Source organism: Loxodonta africana, chromosome 3, assembly GCF_030014295.1.
Source record: "Loxodonta africana isolate mLoxAfr1 chromosome 3, mLoxAfr1.hap2, whole genome shotgun sequence".
NCBI lineage: Eukaryota > Metazoa > Chordata > Mammalia > Proboscidea > Elephantidae > Loxodonta > Loxodonta africana.
This window is the reverse complement of record NC_087344.1, coordinates 137,008,090-137,033,445: the sequence shown is the minus strand read 5'-3', so window position 1 is coordinate 137,033,445 and position 25,356 is coordinate 137,008,090. Positions and strand designations below refer to the sequence as shown.

Here is a 25,356-nt window from a genome sequence, read left to right as displayed (position 1 = left end):
AGTCAGAGCTTTTTAAGTCTTGTGTTTTTAAAGGTGTGGAAAAATTATAATAGCAACCAGAAATAATTATTTTTGAGGTCCTCATTTAATTGTGTTATTTTGCAGCCTTTTAGGGTATGATTACTGTATTTATTTTGCGGTGTTCTGGTTCTGTTTTATGTTAGAATTTTTTTATTATTGTTTTTCAGTCTGAGTTAAAAAATATATGTCTTGACAAAATGATTATTAAGTTTGTGTAATTTTCACAACCGTCCTTCATGTTTTTTGGAAAAAGACCTGAAATAAATGGGACTAAATTACAGTATGAGTCATTTGAGTTAGAGAAAGGAAGGGGTTTCCCAGCACTAATGGCAGTTAAACACTGAAGTATATACAAAGGAACTTGTGGTACTGAGTTGAATATTTCTATTGATTTCTTTAAAAATAGAGAAATATCAATCTCTCCTGAATGATTTAAAAGTGACTCCACCAGACACAGGCCCTCAGGATTCTTTTTTTTTTTTTTTTTATTGTACTTTAGATGGTTTACAGAACAAACTAGTTTCTCATCAAACAGTTAGTACACACATTGTTCTATGACTTTGGTTAACAACCCCACGACATGTCAACACTCTCCCTTCTCAATCCTGCGTTCCCTATTACCAGCTTTGCTGTTCCCTCCTGCCTTCTAGTCTCTGCCCCAGGGCTGGTGTGCCCCTTTAGTCTTGTTTTGTTCCATGGGCCTCTTCAATCTTTGGCCCTCAGGATTGTTTTTATCCTTAATACCTCTCAGTTCTCACTCAAACTCTGTAGAGCTGTCTTTTTTGACCTCTGTGTAACTGATTCGTTTCTACATTCTTCCCTTCCTCTGTGAGACACCAAAAGAACTCTACCTCATAAGGCCCTTTTCTTCTTGCATTTCCCCTTTCATTGATTGTTATACTTACCCAGAGTTAGCTCTATTTTTTTTCCTTAATCTGTTTAGGCTATTTATGTTCATTATTAGAATTTCATTATTTAATTGATAGTGTGAAAATCAAAGTAATATGAGCACAAATTAAAAAATAAAAAGAGTCCTTATGTCAGTAAAGTCTAAAAGGATGTATTTGGAGAAAAGTGAGTCTTCAAGAGAAAGACATTATAAGAGATTGCCAAAAGTAAAAAAAAAATGTAGATGGATTCTGCATTCAATTTCTTCACAAGAATGTTTCAAGTTAAAGAAACAAGAAATCATGCTTATTCAAGAAAACAAGTTGGGATTCCTGTCAGTCAAAGAAAAGGCCATGATTTCTCATCAAAAGCTTGGCTAATTAATGAATATTTATACATTTTGAGCTAAAATAAAATGCTTCAGATGTGAATACACACTTCAATTTTCTGATTCCCCACTATAATTGCCTGTTTTGATTAACCATCTCTTTGGAGTTGGATAAGAGGGCTGCCACTAATTGTAGATATTTTCAGGTGAGAGTCCCATGGTAACCTCTCAGCTGTGACCAGTTTGTACTATAGACTTTATTTCTAGTGCACCTGCTGGTTTTCTTTTGTATGATTGTTTTGCTCTTTGCTCTTTTTAAAGAGTTGTATGTGGTTAGGGTGCCCCTTCAAAAATTGTACATATGTTGCTTAAACAGGTAAAATATGCAATGGGAAGACTAATAAAAAGATTTATGGAAAACATTCTTAATATGTGCTTCTGTTTGATTTAGCTTTTAAAGATTTAAAACAATTTTTATCCCTAAAAGACTGATGGCTTGGGGAGGAGAAGCAATTTATATTCTAAAATGTATATTTTTATTATAGAAAAGTTTATACCTATTTTATACTCATGTTTTATATGAAGGGTGTTATGAAAAGAAGAGACCAAATACAAGCAGAACTGGATTCCAAAGTTGAAGCTTTGACCTACAAAAAGGCAGATACTGAGCTGGTAAGTTTTCAAGTTTCTTGATATAATCATACAGAGTTCATTGTCAAAAATTTTTATTAGCAATGTAAAGCTCAGTTGCATGTTTTTTCTAAGCATTCAGAAAATGATACTAGAATCTCTGCCAACGAATCTATTATACATTGAATACCAAGTGAGTCTGCAAGTTTAACAATCATGCCTTTCTGCCTTCCTGACTTAAAAGTCTTATACTCTGAGGAAAGCACAAATTTTTTAAAAAGGATATTGTGTGTTAGAAAAAGACATGGAAAGTACCACAATTGTTCCAGAAGATTAATAGATCCCGAATAAATAAACCCACTTATTGCTAGTTTATAAGATATTTATATAAAATAAGTTGGTGTTCCTATATGCTTTTTTTCCTAGTTATTGTAAATGTCTTTACAAAGGAGCTATCATCTTTTGCAAGATGAATGCTTTTCTTAAAATACTTTATAAGGGCAATTTTCCAGCATAAACAAAAAGAGATCTAATAATGTAATGAACTCATCACTGGACTTCAGCAGTTCCCAATAGGATGTTGCCAAACTTTTTTCATAGCTCTCTGTTCCATCTGTTTTTTTTTTTTTTGTCTGAAGTATGCCAAAGGATATATTTTACCCACAGATATTTTAGTATTTGTGTTTTACTGTCTTTCCATATTTTCTTAATTATCCCATCATATTGGAATTACTCTCATTTTAAAATTGAGGAAGAGACTTGGAAGGTATAGTAACTTGTCCAAGTTTATACAGCTCTTGAAAGACAGAAGTGGGGTTGAAGGTGATGGTATCTCTTGGCCACTTCAGACAATGCTGTCTCTCAGAAAGCAAGCATAGAGCTGGGAAAAATTGATTATTATTCTAGCTAACTTCTGTTGAGCAGTCTATAAAAGATGCATTCTCCTTTTTTTTTTTTTTTTAGTTTAAGAATTTAGATTAGAGTTGAGTACTGCACAGAGTATAAGGACCTTGGTGGGTCAGTGGTTAAATGCTTGTCTCCTAACCAAAAGGTTCAAACCTACCAGTGGTTCCATGGGAGAAAAGACCTGGCATTCTGCTCCCATAATGATTATAGCCTAGGAAACCCTATAGGGCAGTTCTACTCTGTCCTGTACGGTTCCTGTGAGTTGGAATCAACTTGACAGCACACAACAAAAACATTAACAACTGTATTGGATATATACGTGTCAGGTAAGTAGAGGAGTCCTTGAAGTCCCCTGTTAATCTGTAGCGTTGTAGCCTCCGTCCTGACTGGGCTGGGGACTCTGCATCCCTCCTCCCTGCTTTAGTTTTCTCCATAGCTTTAATCACTATCTAATATATGATTTTCCTAATATTATGTTCCTCTCTCTCCCTACCTCCAGAATCTAAGCACCTGAAAGGGAAGAATTTTTAATTTATTCACTGCAGTGTTCCTAGCCCTCAGAACAATGACTGGCACATGGTAACTCATTGCCTTTGAGTTGATTCTGACTCATAGCGACCCTGAAGGACAAAGTAGAACTGCCCCATACGGTTTCCAAGGAGTGCCTGGTAGATTCGAACTGCCAACCTGTTGGTTACCAGCCTTGGCTGTTAACAATTGTGCCACCAGGGCTCCATGGTAGTCACTCAGTAAATATTTGCTGAATGAATGAGTAAATGAATGGATGAAAATTAGTGACTAATCTGATTCATGAAAACATATGGGTGTCTTTTAGCAACAGGTGTCTGTAAAGTCAGGTTTTATGAAAAACACTGAGATTTCACTAAATAGTAATTATGAATTAAATTGTTAGTATGGCTTTTACTTGCTATGTTTCATAACCATAGTTTTGTAAACTGAAATTCTTTTCTCCTGAATGGAATGTGCATAGAGATGGAGGGCTGCAGTGGACAGAGTAGGAGAAAGGAATCTGGGGCAATGAATAATAGAAAATGCTGAATCAATGGAACTAGTGCTTGAGGGAACAATTGTCTATATTTTTACCTTAAAATGAGGAGAAGGGAAGGGTACCCAAGATCAACTTTTTCCAGCCAATAAGGAACTTCTATTTGCTTTTTGGGTAGTTGTACAGAAATTTTATCTTCATCTCTTGAACTTTAGAATTTGTTTGCTATTTGTTAAATAATTATTCAAAATGTCAAAATTGGTGTATAGATAAAATTTTACTGTTGGCCAAGTACTATAAAAAATACAGTATTTTAAAGTTCCAGAAGAGTAAGATGGCTTAAAAACCAAGCATCTGTTCAGGATGGCCTATATTCGTATTTTAAAATGAAAGGAAGATTTCTTGGGATGGTTCCAACAGCAGAAACACGGGAAAAAAAATAGATTTGTCCCAAATATGTGTAGGCATTTCAAACTCAGCTGAAGGAAATTAGTTTTTGCTTTTTTTCCTTAATTTGGTTGGCAAATACTTATCTTTTGCTCCATCAAAATGTCTTTGGTGCTCTTATTATAACCTAATGGTCAATATGTATCTATGATTTCATTTGTTTGTTTCATGTCCACTGTAAAGTATTTAATACCTAATTATTTGCTAAATTCTAAGATTGGAGAAATTTGAGACTTTAGTTATCTGTTTTATATTCTGTAGATTACTTTCAATTAATATTTGAAACACATATTTAACAGAGGCATTGTAATCATTATGATTATTTGTTACCCATCAAAACAGATCCTTCCTATAATATATAGGGATTGATTTTATTTGCAAATGGCACCATTTATATCTTGTTTACATACATTCTAACTTTCAAATCTTGATGTGTTATGATGGAGTCTTTGGGGTAAACCTTCCAGGGTTACTCTAAAAATGAACCTGCCGTGATTGGTCATGGTATAAATGAAGGGAGGTTGCTTAGAAATATGCAAGCTAGGGTCACCATGGAAACGTGCCCTTGTGAGGTCCTTCTAAGAAGCAGTTCTTTGCAGTCACCATGGCGACCCTGGCAGAGAACTGAATATAGCACTCTAGCCTGGCTGTTTACCATGGCAACCCAGGCAGGGCCATTTTGGGGACAACCCTGGGGCCATTTCTATAGACCTGCTGAAGCTGCCTTCAGAGGCTGCGTCAAAATCTGCTTTGGGTGAGATGCTGTATGCAAACCGAGCAAAGCGACAGAAATGAAAGGGTCGGGTGATGAAGCTCTATCAAGAAGGGCAAGGACTAGGGAAATTATAATTACTGGGTGGTCATGCTCAACGTATAAATTGACCTTTATGTGGGCTTTATGGCTTACAAATGCAAGGCTCTGTTCTTTCTACCTTGCCTATGATTTTGTAAAAGTTATAAATTGACAGTAATGGCGTTATATTCTCATCACACACATTTACCCACAAAAGCTACGGTTTTTTTTTTTGGGGGGGGGCAAACTGACACAATTTTTAGAGTGTACGCCTTAATTTATTATCTGGGTAGTTGTAGAGTGGTTCCTTCTTACCTTTTGTGGTTTGTAGTTCTTGTCTCATGGCAATAAAATCAGTAGTTTCAAAATGACCTTAATTCAGTAAAGACAATCAGATGAGCAAATACCTTTACCTTCAAAATATACACAGAATACTCATCTGAAAGTCAGTTCAGCTGTTTTTCCTTTAGACTTTAGAATTAGACCTAGAATCAAAAACCTTGCTCATCTTCTCATTCATTTTGTAATCTAAAACAAGCTCCTTCACTTCTTTTAGCCTCTTTTTTTTTTAATCATCAATAATTTGGGGAAATTATTAATACCTTTCCAATCTAAGGATTAAATGAGATAATACAATTAAATTATTTAGATCACAGTAAGCACTTAGTCATTGTTAGCTGTTCTGATTTTGATGACTTGATAGAAGTGATATTTGAGGTGGGTCCTGGAAAATGACTCAGAAATTGTTTATCAAAGGAGGAATGTTCTTTCTAGGCAGAGGGGGTATTAAGAAAAGCAGTAAAACTCAAAGAACATGCTATACTGAGGAAAGCAGGATCTGTGGAGAGCAGGGTTTCGGGGAGAACTGAAGATATGAGGCTGTTAAGGTAGGCTGCATTCTGATGGAAAGAGGGCCTCATTTTTCATGTTGAGGAACATGGACTTCATGCAGTTTGGATCCAGTGAGAGCCTGAACTCAGGAGGTGGTGCTGGAGTTACAGAGGGTGTAAATTTGAGAGAGAGAGGTGGGTGATAGACTTAAAGAATGAACTACCAGTTGCCAGTGAGTTGATTCTGACTCATGGCAGTGCCATGTGTGTCAGAACTATGTTCCATAGGGTTTCCAGTGGCTGATTTTTTCAGAAGTAAATTACCAGGTCTTTCTTCTAAGGCACTTCTGTGTAGACTTGAACCTCCAACCTTTTGGTTAGCAACTGAGCGTGTTAACCCTTTGCAGCACGCAGGAACTCCTAGAGAATAAAAGGAAGCCAATGTTTCAAGTGATTAGTGATTCTGACATTTCTAGCTTGTGAGGATGGCAGATAATGGCCCTATAAACTAAGCTATAGAATATGAAAGGAAGAATAAATTTGGAGAAGTGCTACTTTATGTCATGATAAGATGACATTTTTAAGGTAGAGCTTTTCAACAAAAATAAATCAGAAAATTTTATTGACTACCTATAACAGAACTATTCCCAGTACTGGAAAAACAGCATTAAAGAAAACAGGCAACAATTCCTGCCCTCATGAGGCTTACATTCTAGTGGGTAGAGACAAAAAATAAGAAATTAATTAAAATGTATAGTGATAAGTGTGGAGGAGACGGGGTGTTGCATGGTGGTGCACTTTTAAATTAAGAGTTAGGGAAGTCTTCACCAAGAAGATAGTGTTTAAATAAAATCTGAAAGACGTGAGATCTTGAGCCATGTAAATACCTGGGAGATGGGCATCCCAGGCACAGGAAACAATAGGTGCAAAATGGAAGTATGCCAGGCATGGTCCAGGAAAAGCAGGGAGTCTGTGTTGCTGGAATGGAGCAAGTAAGGGAGAGAGTTGTGGGAAATGAGGTCAGAGAGGGAACCAGGGGTCAATCACATAAGGCCTAAGGCTTTTGGTCTCATGATATAGAGAGCCACTAAAGGTCATTTGAACTGAAGGGTAACATGATCAGACTTAAATTATAAAACAATGACGGTGGTTGTGAAAGACAGAAGATGATGTCTGTATTGTGTGTGCAGGTGATTGGGGGAAGGCCAAAGCTAGACACTAGCTTTTACAATCCTAGTGATACATGATAGCTTGGACCAGGGTAGAAGTGGTAAGAGGCAGTTAGATTCTAGGTATATTTTGAAGGTAGAGCTGTTGTTGGATTGGTTGCAGGTTGTGAGAAGATAAAAGGATTCAAGGATAATTTTGAGATTTTTGGGCTGAGCAGCTGGAAGGTAAAAGTTGGCATTGGTTGAGTTGTGGCAGACTTCGGGAAGAGCAGATTTAATGGGGAAGATGGGGAAATCAGATTTGGGCATGTGACATTGATGTGCCTATCAGATACCCAAGTGGAGATGTTCAGTCGGTAGTTAGATATAGAAATTCCGAGTTCAGGCGAGGAGTCCAGCTGGAGATATAGATTTGGAAGTTGTTATTAAATACATGGTATGTGAAGCCATGGATTTGTTGAGGTCACTAAAGGATGAGAAAAAAAAAAAAAGGAGAAAGCAATCCTAGGATTGAGCCTTGGTGTATTCCAACATTAAGAGATAATGATAATGGAGAAAAAAGAGGAGTGGCTAGTGAGGATAAGCAAAGTGTAACTTTGGCTGGTGGTAGATAACTGAATCAATACGATGAATGAAACAGACCTATTTAGGGTTATTTAACATTTTAGACCACTTTTACATTTGTGAGACATTTATAAAAAATATGATACAAATTAGTAGTAATTAGGCAAGCTTAGATAATGAAATATTTGAAGAGACATTGAGCGTTGTGTTATGTGCTCTAATAAAGAAGACAGTCAATGAAATAGATATTGTCCTATCAAAGGAAGAAAATTCTGGACTGTGGAGAGAAAGGTGTAACAATGACTGAGATTATGAGGAAAACTCAGATATGTGGAGGAACTTGTGTTTTTTGCAGTTCTTTAGAAGTTTTCAAAGCCAGAGTTTCTGTTTAAAAATGCTTATTCACTTCACTGCTGAACTGTAAGATAAATAAGGTTCATCTGCGGTGCTAAATAATGCTGCATATCCATTTTATTTTTATTTTTGAATGGATGGTTTATAGTTTTCTACTCAAAGCAACATTCAAATATAAATGAATATGAATATATTTGACATTTAGCAACATGTGCATAGAATCTGAGAGTTGGATCTAGAAATAATGCCATAGTTGTTTGGCAGTGTATTTATGTGAGCAAAAAAAAAAAAAGTTTTTTTTCTCCATAAGATCATTATAGTCTGAATTTGCATATAGCCACGTTCATTAGATTGAAACAGACATCAAATTTATTCAAACTGGTCCTTGCTCTGTATAACTGCTATTTTTGAACAAATACTTTAGTCATTCTCAAATAGTGGTTATTAATATTCACATGTACAGTGTAGTGTACTAAATGCTGCACAGACCAAGATTTGCCTTCTTTCTAGTTCTGGGAAGCTTTCAGAAAAGTACCATATTGACATAGTGTTTTTGTGGTTGTGGTGGAGTTAGCCTTTCCCTTTTATCAGATATTTATTTGCTGGCTCACCTTTGTCCCCTGACCTTTTTATAAATTCATTGATTTCTATGTGCCTCATTTTGTAATATAATCATTTTTCCTTTCTCTCTTTTTTGTCTGTTCACATCTGTGTGTGTGTGTCTCTCTCGGTCATACACACTCAGACCCCACACATATGCACACACTCACCCAACAGTTAAGGGCATGGCGATATCCAGTGGAAGAAAAAAGGGCCCCAGCAGACATTTTCACATCTCTTTGGCTAGAATTGCAGAAAGTCCATGACCATAAGAATTGTCTTAGACTGGCCACAGTATACCTCTTGGCACAGATACCTGAAAAAATTAGCACTCTCCGAGGCAGTAAGAAGGGGAGTAGGGACAGATTCACTAATAAATGTCTGCCCCCGCAAGTAGTGTTGAGGCATGTTGGCGTCACATACACTCAGCTTGGGGGAGTTTGGGGTGGGTGAATGAGTGATGCTGTAATCAGAAAGGCCCTTGACAACCTTCTCCAGAATTCAGTGTCTATAATTCCCGTTCCCTTCATAACCACACTGGAAGGCCTCACATTCGGGGCCCAACTTGAGTGGTAGGAAAAAAACCTGTGTGTTTCTGTTTATATAAACTTAATAATGAGTATTTGATTAATTTGCAAACAATATGTCTACCCTATGAACAAGAGTCTGTTGAGCACAGGATCTGTATTTAAAATCTTAACCATATTGGCCTTTTCCCTCTCTCATTTATTTTTATGCCCCTGGCACTTCCAAGTAGATCATTATTCTCTGGACAGGATATAATATAAGGTCTAATCCCAATAAAAAACAAAAATCCTCACAACTAGACCAATAAGCAATATTATGATTAACAAAGGAAATAATGAAGTTGTCAAGAATTTTATTTTACTTGGATCCATAATCAATGCCCATGGAAGCAGCAGTCGAGAAATCAAATGCATTGCATTGGGCAGTTCTGCTGCAAAAGACCCCTTTAAAGTGTCGAAAAGCAACAATGTTACTTTGAGGACTGAGGTGCACCTGACCTAAGCCATGGTATTTTCAATCATCTCATATGCATGAGAAGGCTGGAAAATGAATAAGGAAGAGTGAAGAAGAATTGATGCCTTTGAATTATGGTTTGATGAGGAATATTGAATATACCATGGAGTATCAGAAGGAAGAACAAATCTGTCTTGGAAGAAGTACAGTCAGAATGCTCCTTAGAAGCAAGGATGGTGAGACTTCGTCTCATGTACTTTTGACATGTTGCCAGGAGGGACCTGATGCTTGGTAAAGTGGAGGGTCAGGAAAAAAGAGAAGACCCTCCATGAGACGGATTGGCACAACAGCTGCAGTAATGGTTTCAAGCATAACAACAATTGTGAGCATGGTGCAGGACCGGGCAGTGTTTCGTTCTGTTTTATAAAGGGTCGCTATGAGTCAGAACCCACTTGAGGGCACCTAACAACAACAACAATCCCAACTGCAGTGTTGCATGTGACCTCAACCACAGCATTCTGTGGCAGAGAGGCCACTTAATGTCTTTGTAGTTTGAGCCAAGTTACTTACATTTCCTTGGTTAATTTCCTCAACTGTGAAAGATGTGGGTATCTTAGTTATCTAGTGCTGCTGTAAGACAAATACTACAAGTGGATGGCTTTAACAAAGATTTATTTTCTCACAGTCTAGTAGGCTAGTAGTCCAAATTCATGGTGTCAGTTCCAGGGGAAAGCTTTCTTTCCTTGTCGGCTCTGGAGGAAGGTCCTTGCCATTAGTCTTCCCCTGGGCTAGGAGCTTCTCTGCACAGGAACCCTAGGTCCAAAGACACTCTCTGCTTCTGGTGCTGCTTTCTTGGTGGGATGAGATCTTTACTCTCTGTTTGCTTCACTATCCTTTTATCTCGTAAGATAAACGGTGGTGTAGGCCCCCCTCCAGGAAGCTTCCTTTACATTGGATTAGGGATGTGACCTTAGTAAGGACCCTAATCCTCTTTAACAAAATTACAATCACATAATGGAGGACAACCACACAATACTGGGAATCATGGCCCAACCAAGGTGACACATATTTTTTTGAGGGGGACACAGTTCAATCCATGACAGTGGGTAATATTTTCCCTAGAGTATTGTTAAATCGGCACATGAAAACCTTTAGCCCAGTGCCAAACCTGTGTTAGGTCATAGACATTTTTATAAACAATACTTCTTTGAAGTATATATTGGGTTTTTCATCCTTTTTCTAGATGAAAGGTTGCAAAGTAGTAGTGCAGTTCTGCTTGTTAGACCTTCATATTATTTTTTTAAAAAATGACACAACAGTTAGCTTGAGCTAAATAGTGACCACCCCCCATCGGCCCCACCTAGTCATTCTAGGCAATTGAATAAAAAAACAAAAAAAACAAAAACATTTGCCTTCAAGTGGACTCAGACTCATGGCAGTCCTCTGTGTGCCACAGTAGAACTGTGCTCCATAGGGTTTTCAGTGGCTGATTTTCAGAAGCAGGACACCAGGCCTTTCTTCCAAGGTGCCTCTGGGTAAACTCAAACTGCCAACCTTTGGGTTAATGGATGAGCACATTAATCATTTACTCCACCCAGGGATGCCTGGCAATTGAATAGGTACTTTAAAATGTATCTGAATTCATGCAGCCTATGAAAAAGTTGTATTTTGTACCCCCTTAGAATTATTTTAACTAAACTGTACTTGATAGTGTATCATTGATCTATAATGAGGGGCATTTTAAGAAGGGGAGCGCTAGAACCTCTTTATAATAAGCATCTACATCACTGACTACATTATAAATTATGAGGGCTTGTGGGAAAAGTTCCATTTAGGTTTTAGTACCAGCAGTAGCATTTAATTTCTCCTGAACCACTCACTGGCTTCTTTTCAGCCTGTAAATGTGTATTTGTGCCCGACCTTATCCCATGCTTTATCCTGCCCTTGGCATTAATTGCTAGACTACTGAGAACCTCAATTATCCCCTATTTCTCCCTGGCAAGTGTGTGTTTTGTGTATTAACCTCACCCCTGGCTTTACCTTGTTTTCTCCATACCCTTATTCTCCCTTTGCAGTAGTATCTTTACTTAACTATCTTTAAACTAGTGGTAGTGTATAATTTTGGAAGCCATCTTAAATCTAATATAGGAAAAGAAACTAAAATCTAGACGTAAAGATCAACATCATTTTTTTTCTTACAATGTATCTGTGACAAAATTGTGTTTTAAGTTTTTTTTTTTTTTTTGGAGTCCACAAACAATAGCATGTCTGTTGGAATCACAGGCCTGAACACTGACTGATTCACATAACTGTTACCAAAAACATTCAGGCAGGAGATATTTGAGGGCGAGGTGGAGAAATTGTACTACTTCCAAAATTTTGACCAATGAAATTTGCTTAGGGACGTTACTGCATATTAAGGTTTACTAGTTTGAGAAAAGAACATATAAACTTACAGTCTTGATGAATAAGTCCTGTGTATGTTTGTAAAGGGTGAGGATGGGGGGAGGGGAAAGACAATGAAAGACTGTGGAAAAAGAGAGTCAGTGTAACGTTGTAGATACATTTTCCTAAAGAAAGCTTGTAAGCTTTGTCTTTCTCTAGTAACATTTTTTTTTTTCAGTGTTTAACTGCAATAGAAAAAGTAACAGATGGATAAGTAAAAGAGGTAGTTTAAAATTCCAGTCATTTCTTCTCAGGACTTTTAACAAATGCTACTTATAGCATCCTTATGGATTTGTGCTTTGGTTTGTGGGATTTTGCCGACAATTCATATGATAGTTTAAACAGCTGTCCTATATAGAAACTCAAAATAGATTCAATTTCCTTTTAATTTAGACTTTTTGTTAGTACGAAATGTATCCTAAGGGTCTGTCTTACATATCTCTTTTACTCTCAGCCCTGTCTGGGCATTCAATAAATATTTGATTATGCTTATAGCAATAGCACTCTGGAAGTCAGAAGCCTGGAGAGGGCTTTGATTCACTTTTACTTAACTTGTAACCTTAATCAGACATTAATTATTCTCTATCCATAAGCATGCAGAAATAATGCTTGTTTTGAGGAATTTTTTAAGGTAAATTAATGTTTATAAATCTGTTTGAAGCCAATTTAGGAACTTGTGTCAGTAAAAATTTTATTAAGTTATAGTAAGAAAGTGTAAAAGAATAATGGAGAATGTGTAATGGTATCATAAAAATATTATTTAAAGTATGAATAATTTAAATAGTACTTTTAAAAATAAAAAATAAGATTTCTACAAAGAGTAGAATGAGTAATTTTTCTTCTAGCTCAGTGGAATATCACTAAATTAGCTGCATTTGATTTATTGTATTTCTAGGATTTAGAAAATAAGTTTTTTCGCTCTATTGAGGTTTAGCTCAGTGTTGTTAGCTGCCATCGAGTTGATTCCAACTCATAGCAACCCTATGCACAACAGAATGAAACACCGCTTGGTCCTATGCCGTCCCCACAATCCTTGCTATGCCTGAGCCCACTGTTGCAGCCGCTGCGTCAGTCCATCTCACTGAGGGTCTTCCTCTCCTTTGCTGATCCTCTACCCTACCAAGCATGATGTCCTTCTCCAGGGACTGATCCCTCCTGATAACTCGTCCAGCGTATGTAAAACACGTAGTCTCGCCATCCTTGCCTCTAAGGAGCATTCTGGTTTTACCTTCTCCAAGACAGATCTGTTTGTTCTTTTGGCAGCCCATGGTATGTTCAATATTCTTCACCAGCACCACAATTTAAAGGCATCAATTCTTCTTCAGTCTTCCTTATTCATTGTCCAGCTTTCACATGCATATGAGGCAATTGAAAACACCCTGGCTTGAGTCAGGGGCACCTTAGTCTTCAAGGTGACATCTTTGCTTTTCAACACTCTGAAGAGGCCTTTTGCAGCAGATTTGCCAATGCAGTGTATCCTTTGGTTTCTTGACTGCTGCTTCCATGGGTGTTGATTGTGGATCCAAGTATAATGAAATTCTCGGCAAATTCAATCTTTTCTCAGTTTATCATGATGTTGCTTATTGGTCCAGTTGTGAGGATTTTTGTCTTCTTTATGTTGATGTGTACTCCATACTGAAGGCTGTGGCCTTTGATCTTCATCAGTAAATGTTTCAAGTCCTCTTCACTTTCAGCAAGCAAGATTGTGTCATCTGCATAATGTAGGTTGTTAATGAGTCTTCTTCCAATCCGTTGTTCTTCATATAGTCCAGCTTGTTAAATTATTTGTTCAGCATACAGATTGAATAGGTATGGGGAAAGGATATACACCTGACGCATACCTTTCCTGACTAACCCATGCAGTATTCCCTTGTTCTGTTCAATGACTGCTGCTTTATGTATGCGTTCCTCATGGGCACAATTAAGTGTTCTGGAATTCCTGTTCTTCTCAATGTTATCAATAATTTGTTATGATCCACATAATCAATGGTTTAGCATAGTCAATAAAACACAGGTAAACATCTTTCTGGTATTGTCTGCTTTCAGCCAGGATCCATTTGACATAAACAATGTTCTAATTTTGTAATATCCCTGGTTCCACATCCTCTTCTGAATCCAGCTTGAATTTCTAGTAGCTGCCTGTCCATGTGGTTGGTGGTGGGTGGGCCCTGTCCATGTACTGTTGCAGCCACTTTTGAATGATCTTCAGCAAAAATTTTACTTGCGTGTGATATTAATGATATTGTTCAATAATTTCCACATTACGTTGGATCAGCTTTCTTGGGAATAGGCTTAATGTGGATCTCTTCCAGTTGTTTGGCCAGGTAGCTGTCTTCCAAGTTTCTTGGCATAGACGAGTGAACACCTCCAGCGCTGAATCCATTTGTTGAAAAATCTCAGTAAATATTCCGTCAGTTCCTGGAGCCTCGTTTTTTGCCAATGCCTTCAGTGCTGCTTGAACTTCTTCCTTCATTACCATTGGTTCCTGATCATATGCTACCTCCTGAAGTGGTTGAACATCAACCAGTTCTTTTCTGTATAGTGACTCTGTGTATTGCTTCCATCTTCTTTTGATGCTTCCTGCATCATTTAATATTTTCCTGATAGAATCCTTCACTATTGCAACTCGATGCTTGAGTTTTTTCTTCAGTTCTTTCAGTTTGAAAAATACCAGGTGTATTCCTCCCTTTTCATTTTCTATCTCCAGGTCTTTGCACATGTAATCATAAAACTTTGTCTTCTTGAGCTGCCCTTTAAAATCTTCTGTTCAGCTCTTTTACTTCATCATTTCTTCCTTTTGTTTTAGCTGCTTGAAGTTCAAGAGCAAGTTTCTGTCTTTTCTGACATTGATTTTGGTCTTTTCTTTTTTTCCTGTCTTTTTAATAACCTCTCGCTTTCTTCATGTATGATGTCCTTGATGTCATTCTACAATTCATCTGGTCTTTGGTCATTAGTGTTGAACACATCCAATCTATTCTTGAGATGGTCTCTAAATACAGATATAATACATGCAAGGTCATTCTTTGGCTCTCATGGACTTGTTCTACTTTTCTTCAGTTTCAACTTGAACTTTTATGTGAGCAATTGATGGTCTGTTCTACAATTGGCCCCTGGCTGTGTTCTGACTGCTGATAATTGAGCTTTTCCATTGTCTCCGCAGATGTAGTTAATTCTTGTGTATTCCATCTGGTAAGGTCCACATGTATAGTTGCTGTTTATGCTAGTGAAAAAAGTGTTTGCAATGAAAAAGTCATTGGTCTTGCAAAATTCTGTCATGCAATCTCCAGCATTGTTCTTATCACCAAGGCCATATTTTCCAACTACCAATCCTACTTTGTTTCTAACTTTTGCATTCCAATCACCAGTAATTATCAATGAATCCTGATTTCATATTTGATCAATTTCAGACTATAGAAGTTGGTAAAAATCTTCAGTTTCTTCATCTTTGGCCTTAGTGATTGATGTGTGAATTTGAATAAAAATCATATTAACTGGTCTTCCTTGTAGGCATATGGATAATATCCTATCACTGATAGTGTTGTACTTCTGGATAGATCTTGAAATGTTCTTTTTGACAATAAATACAACACCACTCCTGTTCAGGTTGTCATTACCAGAATAGCAGACCATATGATTGTCCAGTTTAGAATGGCCAATACTAGTACATTTCAGTTCACTAATGCCTAGGGTATTGATGTTTATGTGTTTCATTTCATTTTTGGCAATTACCTATTATTCTAGATTCATATTTTGTACATCCCATGTTCCGATTATTAGCAGATGTTTGCAGCTGTTTCTTCTCATTTTGAGTCATGCCATATCAGCAAATGAAGGCCCCAAAAGGTTGACTCGATCCAAGTCATTAAGGTCAACTGTACTTTGAGGAGGCAGCTCTTCCCCAGTTGTATTTTGAGTGCCTTCCAACTTGAGGGTCTCATCTTCTGGCACTATGTCAGACAATGTTCTGCTGTTGTTCATAAGGTTTTCACTAGCTAATTCTCTTTAAAAGTAGACCTCCGAGACTTTCTTCTTAGTCTGTCTTACTCTGGAAGCTCTGCTGAAACCTGTCCACCACGGGTGACCCTTCTGGTGTTTAAATACTGGTGGCGTAGCTTCCAGCATCACAGCAACATGCAAGCCCCCATAGTAGGACAAACTCACAGACAGGTGGAGAGTAAATTTAGGGGAAAATAACCCAATCAAATCACCATTCAGTTTTCCAAAAGTCTCTAGGCCAAAGCAGTGCTTTCTTCTGTAAGCATAATTAACATCTGTTCTGTTGTTATTTGCCATCGAGCCAGCTCCAACTCATGGCCACCTCATGTACAACAGAACTAAACATTGCCTGGTCGTGTGTCATCTTCACGATCATTGGTATGTTTACATCCATTGTTTTGGTCACTCTGTATTTTGAGTGTCTTCCAACATAGGGGGCTCATCTTTCAGCACTATATTAACAATATTCTGTTGTGATCTCTAAGGCTTTTGTTGGCTAATTTTCAGATGTAGATCACCCTTTATTTGTAGTCTGTCTTATCTGGGAGCTCTGCTGAAACCTGCACACTGTGTGTGACCCTGCTGGTGTTTGAGATACCAGTGGCATAGCTTCCAGCATCATAGCAATGTGAAAGTCACCACAGTAAGACAAACTGACACAAAGGTGGTGGAACATCTATTTATCACATATGATATGCCAGAAAAAAAAAAAACAAGTTGTCATCAAGTCAATTCCAACTCATGGCAGTCCTGTATGTGTCAGAATAGAACTGTACTCCATAGGGTTTTCAATGGCTGTAACCTTTTGGAAGTAGATTGCTAGGCTTTTCTTCTGAGACACCTCTGGGTAGATTGCAGCCACCAACCTTTCACTTAACTTAACTGTTTGCACCACCCAGGGACTCCTAGTATATGCCAGGTGCTGTGCTAATCATTTGCATAGATTTTCCATTAAGTAATCTTGTTAGGTAGCTAATAGTTTATTCACATTTTTTAATGATAAAATTGAGGCTTATAGAACTAATCGGCAAATAGTTATTAGCTTCTTTATTGTTCAAATACTAGGTGGTGGGAAACAGTAGTGAACACTACTGACAAGGTGCTTGTCCTTAAGGAGCTTACACTACAATGGAAAGAGATTGAAAATAAATGAAAAAAAAAAATAAGTACATGAATAGTATACTTTTAGATAAGAAGCCCTGGTGGTACAACGGTTAAGCATGCTGCTGCTAGCCAAAAGGTTGGCAGTTCCAACCCACCCAGTAGCTCTGTGGAAGAAAGACCTGGCAACCTGTTCCCATAAAGATTATAGCCTAGAAAACCCTATGAGGTAGTTCTGCTGTGTCATGGGGTTGCTGTGAGTTGAGAGTCGACAGTACCTAACAGCAACACAGCATACTTTTTAACATTGATTAGTTCTGTGAAGAAAATATGATACAGTAATAGAGAATGCCAGGAGGAGGATAGAATTTTAGCTAAAGTGGTCAGAGAAGACCTTTCTGAGGAGGTGACATTGAGAGGAGAGTGGAATGATGATAAGGAGTACAAGTTCTCTAAAAGGAAAATCATGCGCTAAACTGTGAAATGGGAATAAGCTTAGCATGTTTCAGGGGCAGGCTTAAGTCCAGTGTAAGTAGAATATAAAGAACAAAGGTATGGTAAGGGCTGGGGAATGAAAACTAAGAGCAAGCAAAGGCACAGTTTATAGCTCTTGAGCTTTATTCTGGTTACAATGAAAAGCCACAGAGTAGTTTTGATCAGGGAAGAGCTGTAATTGTTATTGCTTTTAAATATGGTACCTTTTTTTTTTTTTTTGAAATGACTAGTTTACAGAATAGTTACAAGCCAGTTCACAGACCTCTTTTCCCTTGAACCATTGGAGAGTAAGTTGCAAACCTTACATTCATACATCCAGTGTGTATTGCTTATCAACAAGGATAGTCTCCTACATAACCACAATGCAGTCATTAACATCAGGAAGGTAATGTCAATGCATGTCTATTACCTAATGCTCAGACGCCATAGTTGTTCCTTGTTTTACTAGTTGTTTCCACATTCTTCTTGACAGTGTTTAGTTGTCTCCTTTAGTCTTGAAGAAATTCCTAGATCTTTGCTTGACTTTCATGACCTTTACACTTTTGTACTTCAATTATCTTGTAGAATATCTCTAATTTGAGCTTGTCTGCTATTTCCTTATGATTAGTTACAATTTATGAATTTTCAACAGGAATAATAACTAAATTCACACTGTGATCTTTTCTCAGCATTTTATCAGGGGTGCATAATTTTTATTTTTCCCATTAGTAATGATGTTCACTTTGATCACTGGATTCAGGCGGTGTCAGGCTTTTCCACTGCAGAATCACTCTTTTCCCTTTGTGAGGAGTTACTTCAAGTCTGTGTGATTGTCTCATCTCTTATCAGACTTTCAATTTGTGTGTATGTGTGTGTGTGTGTGTGTGTATGAACTGTGACTTCCTACTTTAGTCAGTAGATTTCAGTTCATTACTACTATTTGTTTTGCTGCTCAAATTGCCTATATTTTGCCCAACAGGACCACCTTCAGGTAGGCTTCTGTATCCTTTTGACACATTCTCATCATTCTTTTAACATTTCTTTGCTTTCTGGTACAAGACATTCCATGATCTTCTTGTACTTACCCATCCCTAGCCCTGGGATTAGCCATTTGTTCAAGGATGCTTTGTTCTTTTTAGTGAAAAAAAATAATATTTGGAATCTAAGATCTTGGTGGATAAAGCTGGGGAATATATCTATGTACACTCACACAAAAATACACATATACACATTTTTAGTATCTGTTTTTTTCTGTTTGTATATTCAGAACAATGAGTTCATACCAATGCCTCCAATTCTAATTTAATATTGTAGTGGTTTGTTCTGGTTTTCTTTCTTTCCATATTTGCAGCTTCTTTCTGACAGTGAGAAACTGGCTCCCATTATCCTTCATAAGTTTTCAAATTTGATCAATCCCCATGTATATGACCAATCTTACATAGCCTGTGCCATCTTCTCACTTAGAAGTATTCCTCTCCCCACGTGGTCAAACCCATGTGAGGGCATCCTCTTTACCTATCTTGGACTCTGATTCCCCATGCCAGGCTACCTGTCTACATAGTACTCTCCTCACTCTTCCTGGACTGTTAGCCAACACACACCAGGCCATTTTCTGCAGGTACTTTACCTTACTAATGATCTGACATGCTGCTCTGGACTTACTGTGGCTTCGTCCCCTTATCGTCAGCCAGCACAGACACCATCCTTGCTCTTAAAGTTATCTGATAGCAATACGATGGAGCCCTGGTGGTGCAGTGGTTAAGTGCTCGGCTGCTAACTGAAAGGTTGGTGGTTTGAAGCCACCAGCCACTCCACAGGAGAAAGATGTGGCAATCTGCTTCAGTAAAGATTACAGCCTCGGAAACCCTATGGGGCAGTTCAACTCTGTCCTGTAGAGTCGCTATGAGTCAGAATCGACTTGATGGTAATGAGTTTGGTTTTTGGTGTTTTGATAGCTCCAGGACTGAATTGTTCAGCAAGGGAAAGAAGAAAAGAAGAGCAGATAGCTATTTTCAAATACTCTGTTTTCTGTATGGGAAACCTAGAGAACTGTTATGAGTCTATTAAAGTCTAGGCCGGAGGTGATGGTGGTTTAAGCTAAATTAGTAGTAATAAAGATTTTGAGAAGAAACATTAAATGATTTGATCATAATTTTATAGTTAGTTAAATAGCAAAGCCAGACCTATAACCCTTGCACTATATTCCTGATCTTTTACAAATACTTCCACCCCTCATCCTCCAGTTGGTGGGTTTGAAGTCTAGAGGCGTAGAAAAAATTGAAGGCAAATGACAATGCTTGACTACTAAAATAAAAACAAATAGGACTTTTAAGAGTTAGTCCTTTCTTCTTTTTTCCTCTCTAAAAATAACACTTAGATTTCACAATAAAGTGGAAGCTTTAACTTGAAAACACTTTGGAATATGTAGAGATTAGAGAAAGTAGAAATTCTTTTTTCTTTCAAGGAATTATATAGATTTTTGTTTTAAACAGATCAATAAATGATGCTAAAACTAATTGATGATAATACAGCTAACATTTACTAAATGTTTACTGTGTGTCATGTAGCTGTTTTTTTTTTTTTTTAATTGATCTTTAGATGGTTTACAGAGCAAAGTAGTTCCTCATCAGTTAGTACACACATTGTTGTATGACATCGGTTAACAGCCCCGCCACATGTGAACACTCACCCTTCTCAACCCTGGGTTCCCTATTGCTACTTTTCCTGTTCCTTCCTACTTTCCAGTCCCTACCCTAGGGCTGGTACGCCCCTTTAGTCTTGTTTTGTTCCATGCGTCTGTTCAATCTTTGGCTGAAAGGTGAACCTCACAAGTGGCCTCATTACTGAGCTGAAAGGGTGTCTGGGGGCCATAGTCTCAGAGTTTCTCCAGTCTCCGTCAGGCTAGCAAGTCTGGTCTTTCTTTTTGAGTTAGAATTTTGTTCTACATTTTTCTCCAGCTTTGTCTCGGACCCTTTATTGTGATCCCTGTCAGAGCACTCAGTGGTGGTGGCTGGGCACCATCTCGTTGTATTGGATTCAGCCTGGTGGAGGCCATGTGTCTTTAGTTTTCTTCATTCTTCCTTGCCCCCAAAGGGGTGAGACCAGTGGAGTTTCCTAGATGACCGCTCACAGGCTTTTAAGATCCCAGACGCTACTCACCAAAGTAGAATGTAGAATATTTTCCTCAAAAACCTTGTAATGCCAATTGAGCTAGATGTTCCCTGAGACCATGGTCCCCACCACAGCCTTCAGCCCAGCAGTTCAGTCCCTCGTGGAGTTAGGGTGTGTCTATGGAGCTACTATGGCCCTGCCTGGTACAGGCTGTGCTGGCTTCCCCAGTATTGTGTACTGTCTTACCTTTCACCAAAGTTACTGCTTATCTATTGTTTATTAAGTGTTTTTCCACCCCCACCCCTTCCCACCATCATAACCATCAAAGATTGTTTCTTTTTGTATGTAAACTTTATCACGAGTTTTTACGGTAGTAGTCTCATACAATATTAGTCCTTTTGTGATTGACTTACTTCACTCAGCATAGTGCCCTCCAGATGCATACATGTTATGTGATGCTTCACAGATTCATCGTTGCTCTTTACTGTTGCGTGATACTGCATTGTGTATATGTTCCACAGTTTGTTTATCTATTCATCTGTGGATGGACATCTAGGTTGTTTCCATCTTTTTGCTGTTGTGAACAATGCTGCAGTGAATATGGGTGTACGTATATCTATCTATCAGTGTGACAACTCTTATTTCTCTAGGATATATTCCTAGGAGTGGGATTGCTGGATCATATGGTATTTCTATTTCTAGCTTTCTAAGGAAGCACCATAACATTTTCTAAAATGGTTGTATCATTTTGCATTCCCACCAGCAGTGCATACGAGTTCCGATCTCACCACAGCCTCTCCAACATTTGTTATCTGTTGTTTTTATTAATTTGTGCCAGTAATGCCAGGTTGAGATGGTATCTCATTGTAGTTTTGATTTGCATTTCTCTGATGGCTAGAGATCCTGAGCATTTCCTCATGTGTCTGTTAGCCACTTGCATGTCTTCTTTGGCGAAGTGTTTGTTCATTTCCTTTGCCCATTTTTTAATTGGATTGTTTATCTTTTTGTTGTAGAGGTGTTGGATTTTCTTGTAGATTTTAGAGATTAGGCCTTTGCAACTGGTTTTAATGGTTCTCAGGGGACAGTGGTGGTTCAGTGGTAGAATTCTTACCTTCCATGTGGGAGACAGGGTTCAATGCTCCGCCACTACACCTTATGCACAGCCACCGCCCATCTGTCAATGGAGGCTTACGTGTTGCTAGGAAGAAAGGCCCAGTGATCTACTTCTAAAAATTAGCCAATGAACACCCCATGGATAACAAAGTTCAGTCTGCAACTGATCACAGGGATGGTGCAGGACCAGGAAGCATTTCCTTTTGTTGTGCATGGCATCGCCATGAGTTAGGGGCAGCCTCAGCATCAACTGACAACAACTACAACAACATGTGCCAGGCAGAGTTCTAAGTATTCTTCATGTATTATCCCACTTAGGATATATTATGATCATTTTATAGGTGTGAAAACTGAGGCACAGAGAAATAAAGTTCCTGGCTCAGTATTGCACACATAGGAATTGTTGAAGCAAAACTCCAGAAACTGTGCTATTAACCTTATTCCAGGCCTTGAAAACAGACAACAGCTTTAAAGAGAGTTCTGCTTTTCACCCAATGCAGACACCACTGATATTTCGTGGGCCTTTACTTTTGAGCCCAGACAAATCCCTGAAAATACTTATGAGCATGCTTCAGACACCATCGATCAGTTGGAGTCTGCATTTGTGATGAATTTTATTTGCCATCCTTGCTGCAGAAAATTATTGATGATTTGAAATATCTTGTCATAATGAACTGGAAGTTTTAATGGTATTTATTTTAGAGTAATTTGACCGGCCTTGCTTGTCTCACTGTAAAAAGGAGGGTATGAAATGAGTGAAGGAGGTGCAATTTCTTCCCTTTATCTGTGTAAGTGGCTCTCAGTGGCCAGGAGAGGGGAAGAGCAGGATCACTGGAGGAATTTTCAGGGTATACAAACTTCCAGAGAGCCTGTCCTTCCCAAGACATACCACACTCTTTTTGGTGAGACCCTCTGATCTACATACTTTTAATCTAAAGCATGTAAGAGATGGAGATATCAATGAAGTGCGTTCAACGCAAATCACCAGTGCACGAAAAGGCCTGTCACAGACCCTTGCACTGGAAACAAGCCGGGCACGTTATGGGTTTTCCCTAAATGAGAGGATGAAAGGGGCATGAACATATGACAGATGGACAAGGGGAGTAGCAGAGGTGGTCATCATTTATTACACGTACAAGTGCAAATGTAAGGCTACCCCAACACAGTTTTCCCAGGAAGATCCTTCACCAGGAGACAAGGCTTTTGTCCTCATAGTGACCCTGAAGGACACTATAGGCTTCCAGTGAGCGGCTGGTGGATTTGAAGTGCTGACCTTTTGGCTAGTAGCTGAGCACTTAACCACTATGCCACCAGGGCTCTAGTTATATATGTAGATTAACTTAATTACAAATATTTAAGATCACACACTTAAAGGTATGTGATTTATGTATTGCTATGGATTGAATTATGGCCCCCCAAAATATGTATTGTAAATCCTAACCTCTGTGCCGGTGATTATAATCCACTTTGGGAATGGGCTGTCTTTATTATGTTAATGAGGCAGGATTAGTATAGGGTGTATCCTGAGTCACTCTCTTTTGAGATATAAAAGAGATTAAACAAGCAGCAGAGGAGAAATGGGGAAAGATAGATACCAAGACACATGGAGATCTCCAAGGAACCAGGAAACAGAAGCTGAAGAGACAAGGACCTTAGGTCCTCCAGAGCCAACAGAGAGAAAGAGCCTTCCCCTAGAGCCAGCACTCTGAATTCAGACTTCTAGACTCTTAAACTGTGAGAAAATAAATTTCTGTTTGTTAAAGCTATCCAGATTTGGCATTTCTGTTATAGCAGCACTAGATGACTAAGACGTGTGTGTGTGCGCGCACGCGTGCACGCGTATGCGTGTGTATGTATGCACGTGTGTATTTATCTATATGGAGCCCTGGTGCCAGAGTGGTTAAGAACTCGGCTGCTAACCACCAGGTCAGCAGTTCAAATCCAACGACTGCTCCTTGGAAACCCTGTAGGGCAGTTCTACTTTGTCCTATAGAGTCGCTATGAGTCAGAATCAACTGGACGGCAATGAGTTTGGTTTTTGTTTTTAATGTGTATATAGACATGTAATACGTACATATATATGTAATGTAGAAATAAAACTATTTTCCATTCTCACATTTCATAACCCAACCGTACTCTCTTCACATGCGTTGTCAACAGTTATGCCTCCATCATTACTAGAGCTACTTCTCGAGTCATCTAACGCACTTTATTTGAAGAAGTACTATGTTCACTCATCAATCAGAAAAATAGAGCCTAGTGTTTCCGTTCTCATGCCTCACTTTTTGAATCCTTATGTAATGGGGTCCCTACAAATACAATCTCCAACCATCAGTAGTCTTTTATATAATATCAGTAACTTTGATTTTTCATTTCTCCCATATGATACGTATTCTTGGTCGTTAACATATAACTAGTTAGCACATTGCCAGAAAAAGAAAGATGGTTTATATGAACTGGTAATATATTCACATGGTTTAAAATTCCTAAATTTATAAAACACATTGAGGGAAAAGTTGCCTTCCCACTCCTATATCCTATCCTCCTAGTTCCTACTGCCTGCATTGCAGGTAAATATTGTTGTTCATGTTTTGTAACCTTCCAGATTTCTTTATGGATTTACAACAAATAAAAATATACGTTCTGATTTCCTTTCTTTTGTGTGTGTGTGTGAAAGTGATAACATATGTTATAAATATTTCTGTACTTGGCTTTTTTCACATAACATCTTAGAGATCATTTCTCTTACTGCTATTTTAGTTGATATTCCATTGTGTGGATGTACCAGAACGTATTAACCTGGAACCTGCTGATGAACATTTGTTCTTTGTAATCTTTTCCTGCTATAAACAGTGCTCCAGGAAATAAGTCTGTACATACATTATTTTATAAACATACCAGTATATCTGTAGGATAAATATGTAGAAATGAAATTGCTAAATCAGAGGATATAAGATGTTGACAGCTCTTTACTCTGTGGTCTTGGACAGGTTAGTTAACTTCTCTGTGCCTCAATTTTTAATTTGTAGATTAGAGATCATAATAGTACCTATCTTATATGACTAAATGTGTTAACACATAAAAACCAAAAAAACCCATTGCCTTCCAGTCGATTCCGGCTCATGGTGACCCTATAGGACAGAGTAGAACTGCCCCGTACAGTTTCTAAGGAGCAGCTGGTGGACTCGAACTGTTGACCTTTTGGTTAGCAGCCAAGCCCCTAACGACCAATTTTATCAAATTGCAGAGCTGTTGCCATCTGGGTATGTATATGTATCAGTACCAGTAGCTGTTGAGTACACTTACTCATGGCGACTCCATGTGTCAGAACTGTGCTCCGTAGGGGTTTTACCCAAAAAACCAAACCCATTGCCGTCGAGTCAACTCCGACTCATAGTGACCCTGTAGGACAGAGTAGAACTGCCCCGTACAGTTTCTAAGGAGCAGCTGGTGGACTCTAACTGCTGACCTTTTGGTTAGCAGCCATAGCTCTTATCCACTACACCACCAGGGTTTCCATAGGGGTTTTAGTGACTGATTTTTCATAAGTAGACCACAAGCCTTTCTTCGGAGGTGACTCTGAGTGGACTTGAACCTCC

General features: G+C 38.3%; 1 protein-coding gene across 1 annotated transcript in view; it reads left to right on the top strand.

Moving 5' to 3' along the window:
- The window catches only part of SNX7 (sorting nexin 7), a 124,450-nt gene that overhangs the window by 49,054 nt on the left and 50,040 nt on the right, over nucleotides 1-25,356 (top strand). The window contains exon 7 of the mRNA XM_003418432.3: nucleotides 1,823-1,909. Within this exon, the coding sequence (XP_003418480.2) occupies nucleotides 1,823-1,909 (87 nt within the window). The remainder of the gene's footprint in view (nucleotides 1-1,822; nucleotides 1,910-25,356) is intronic.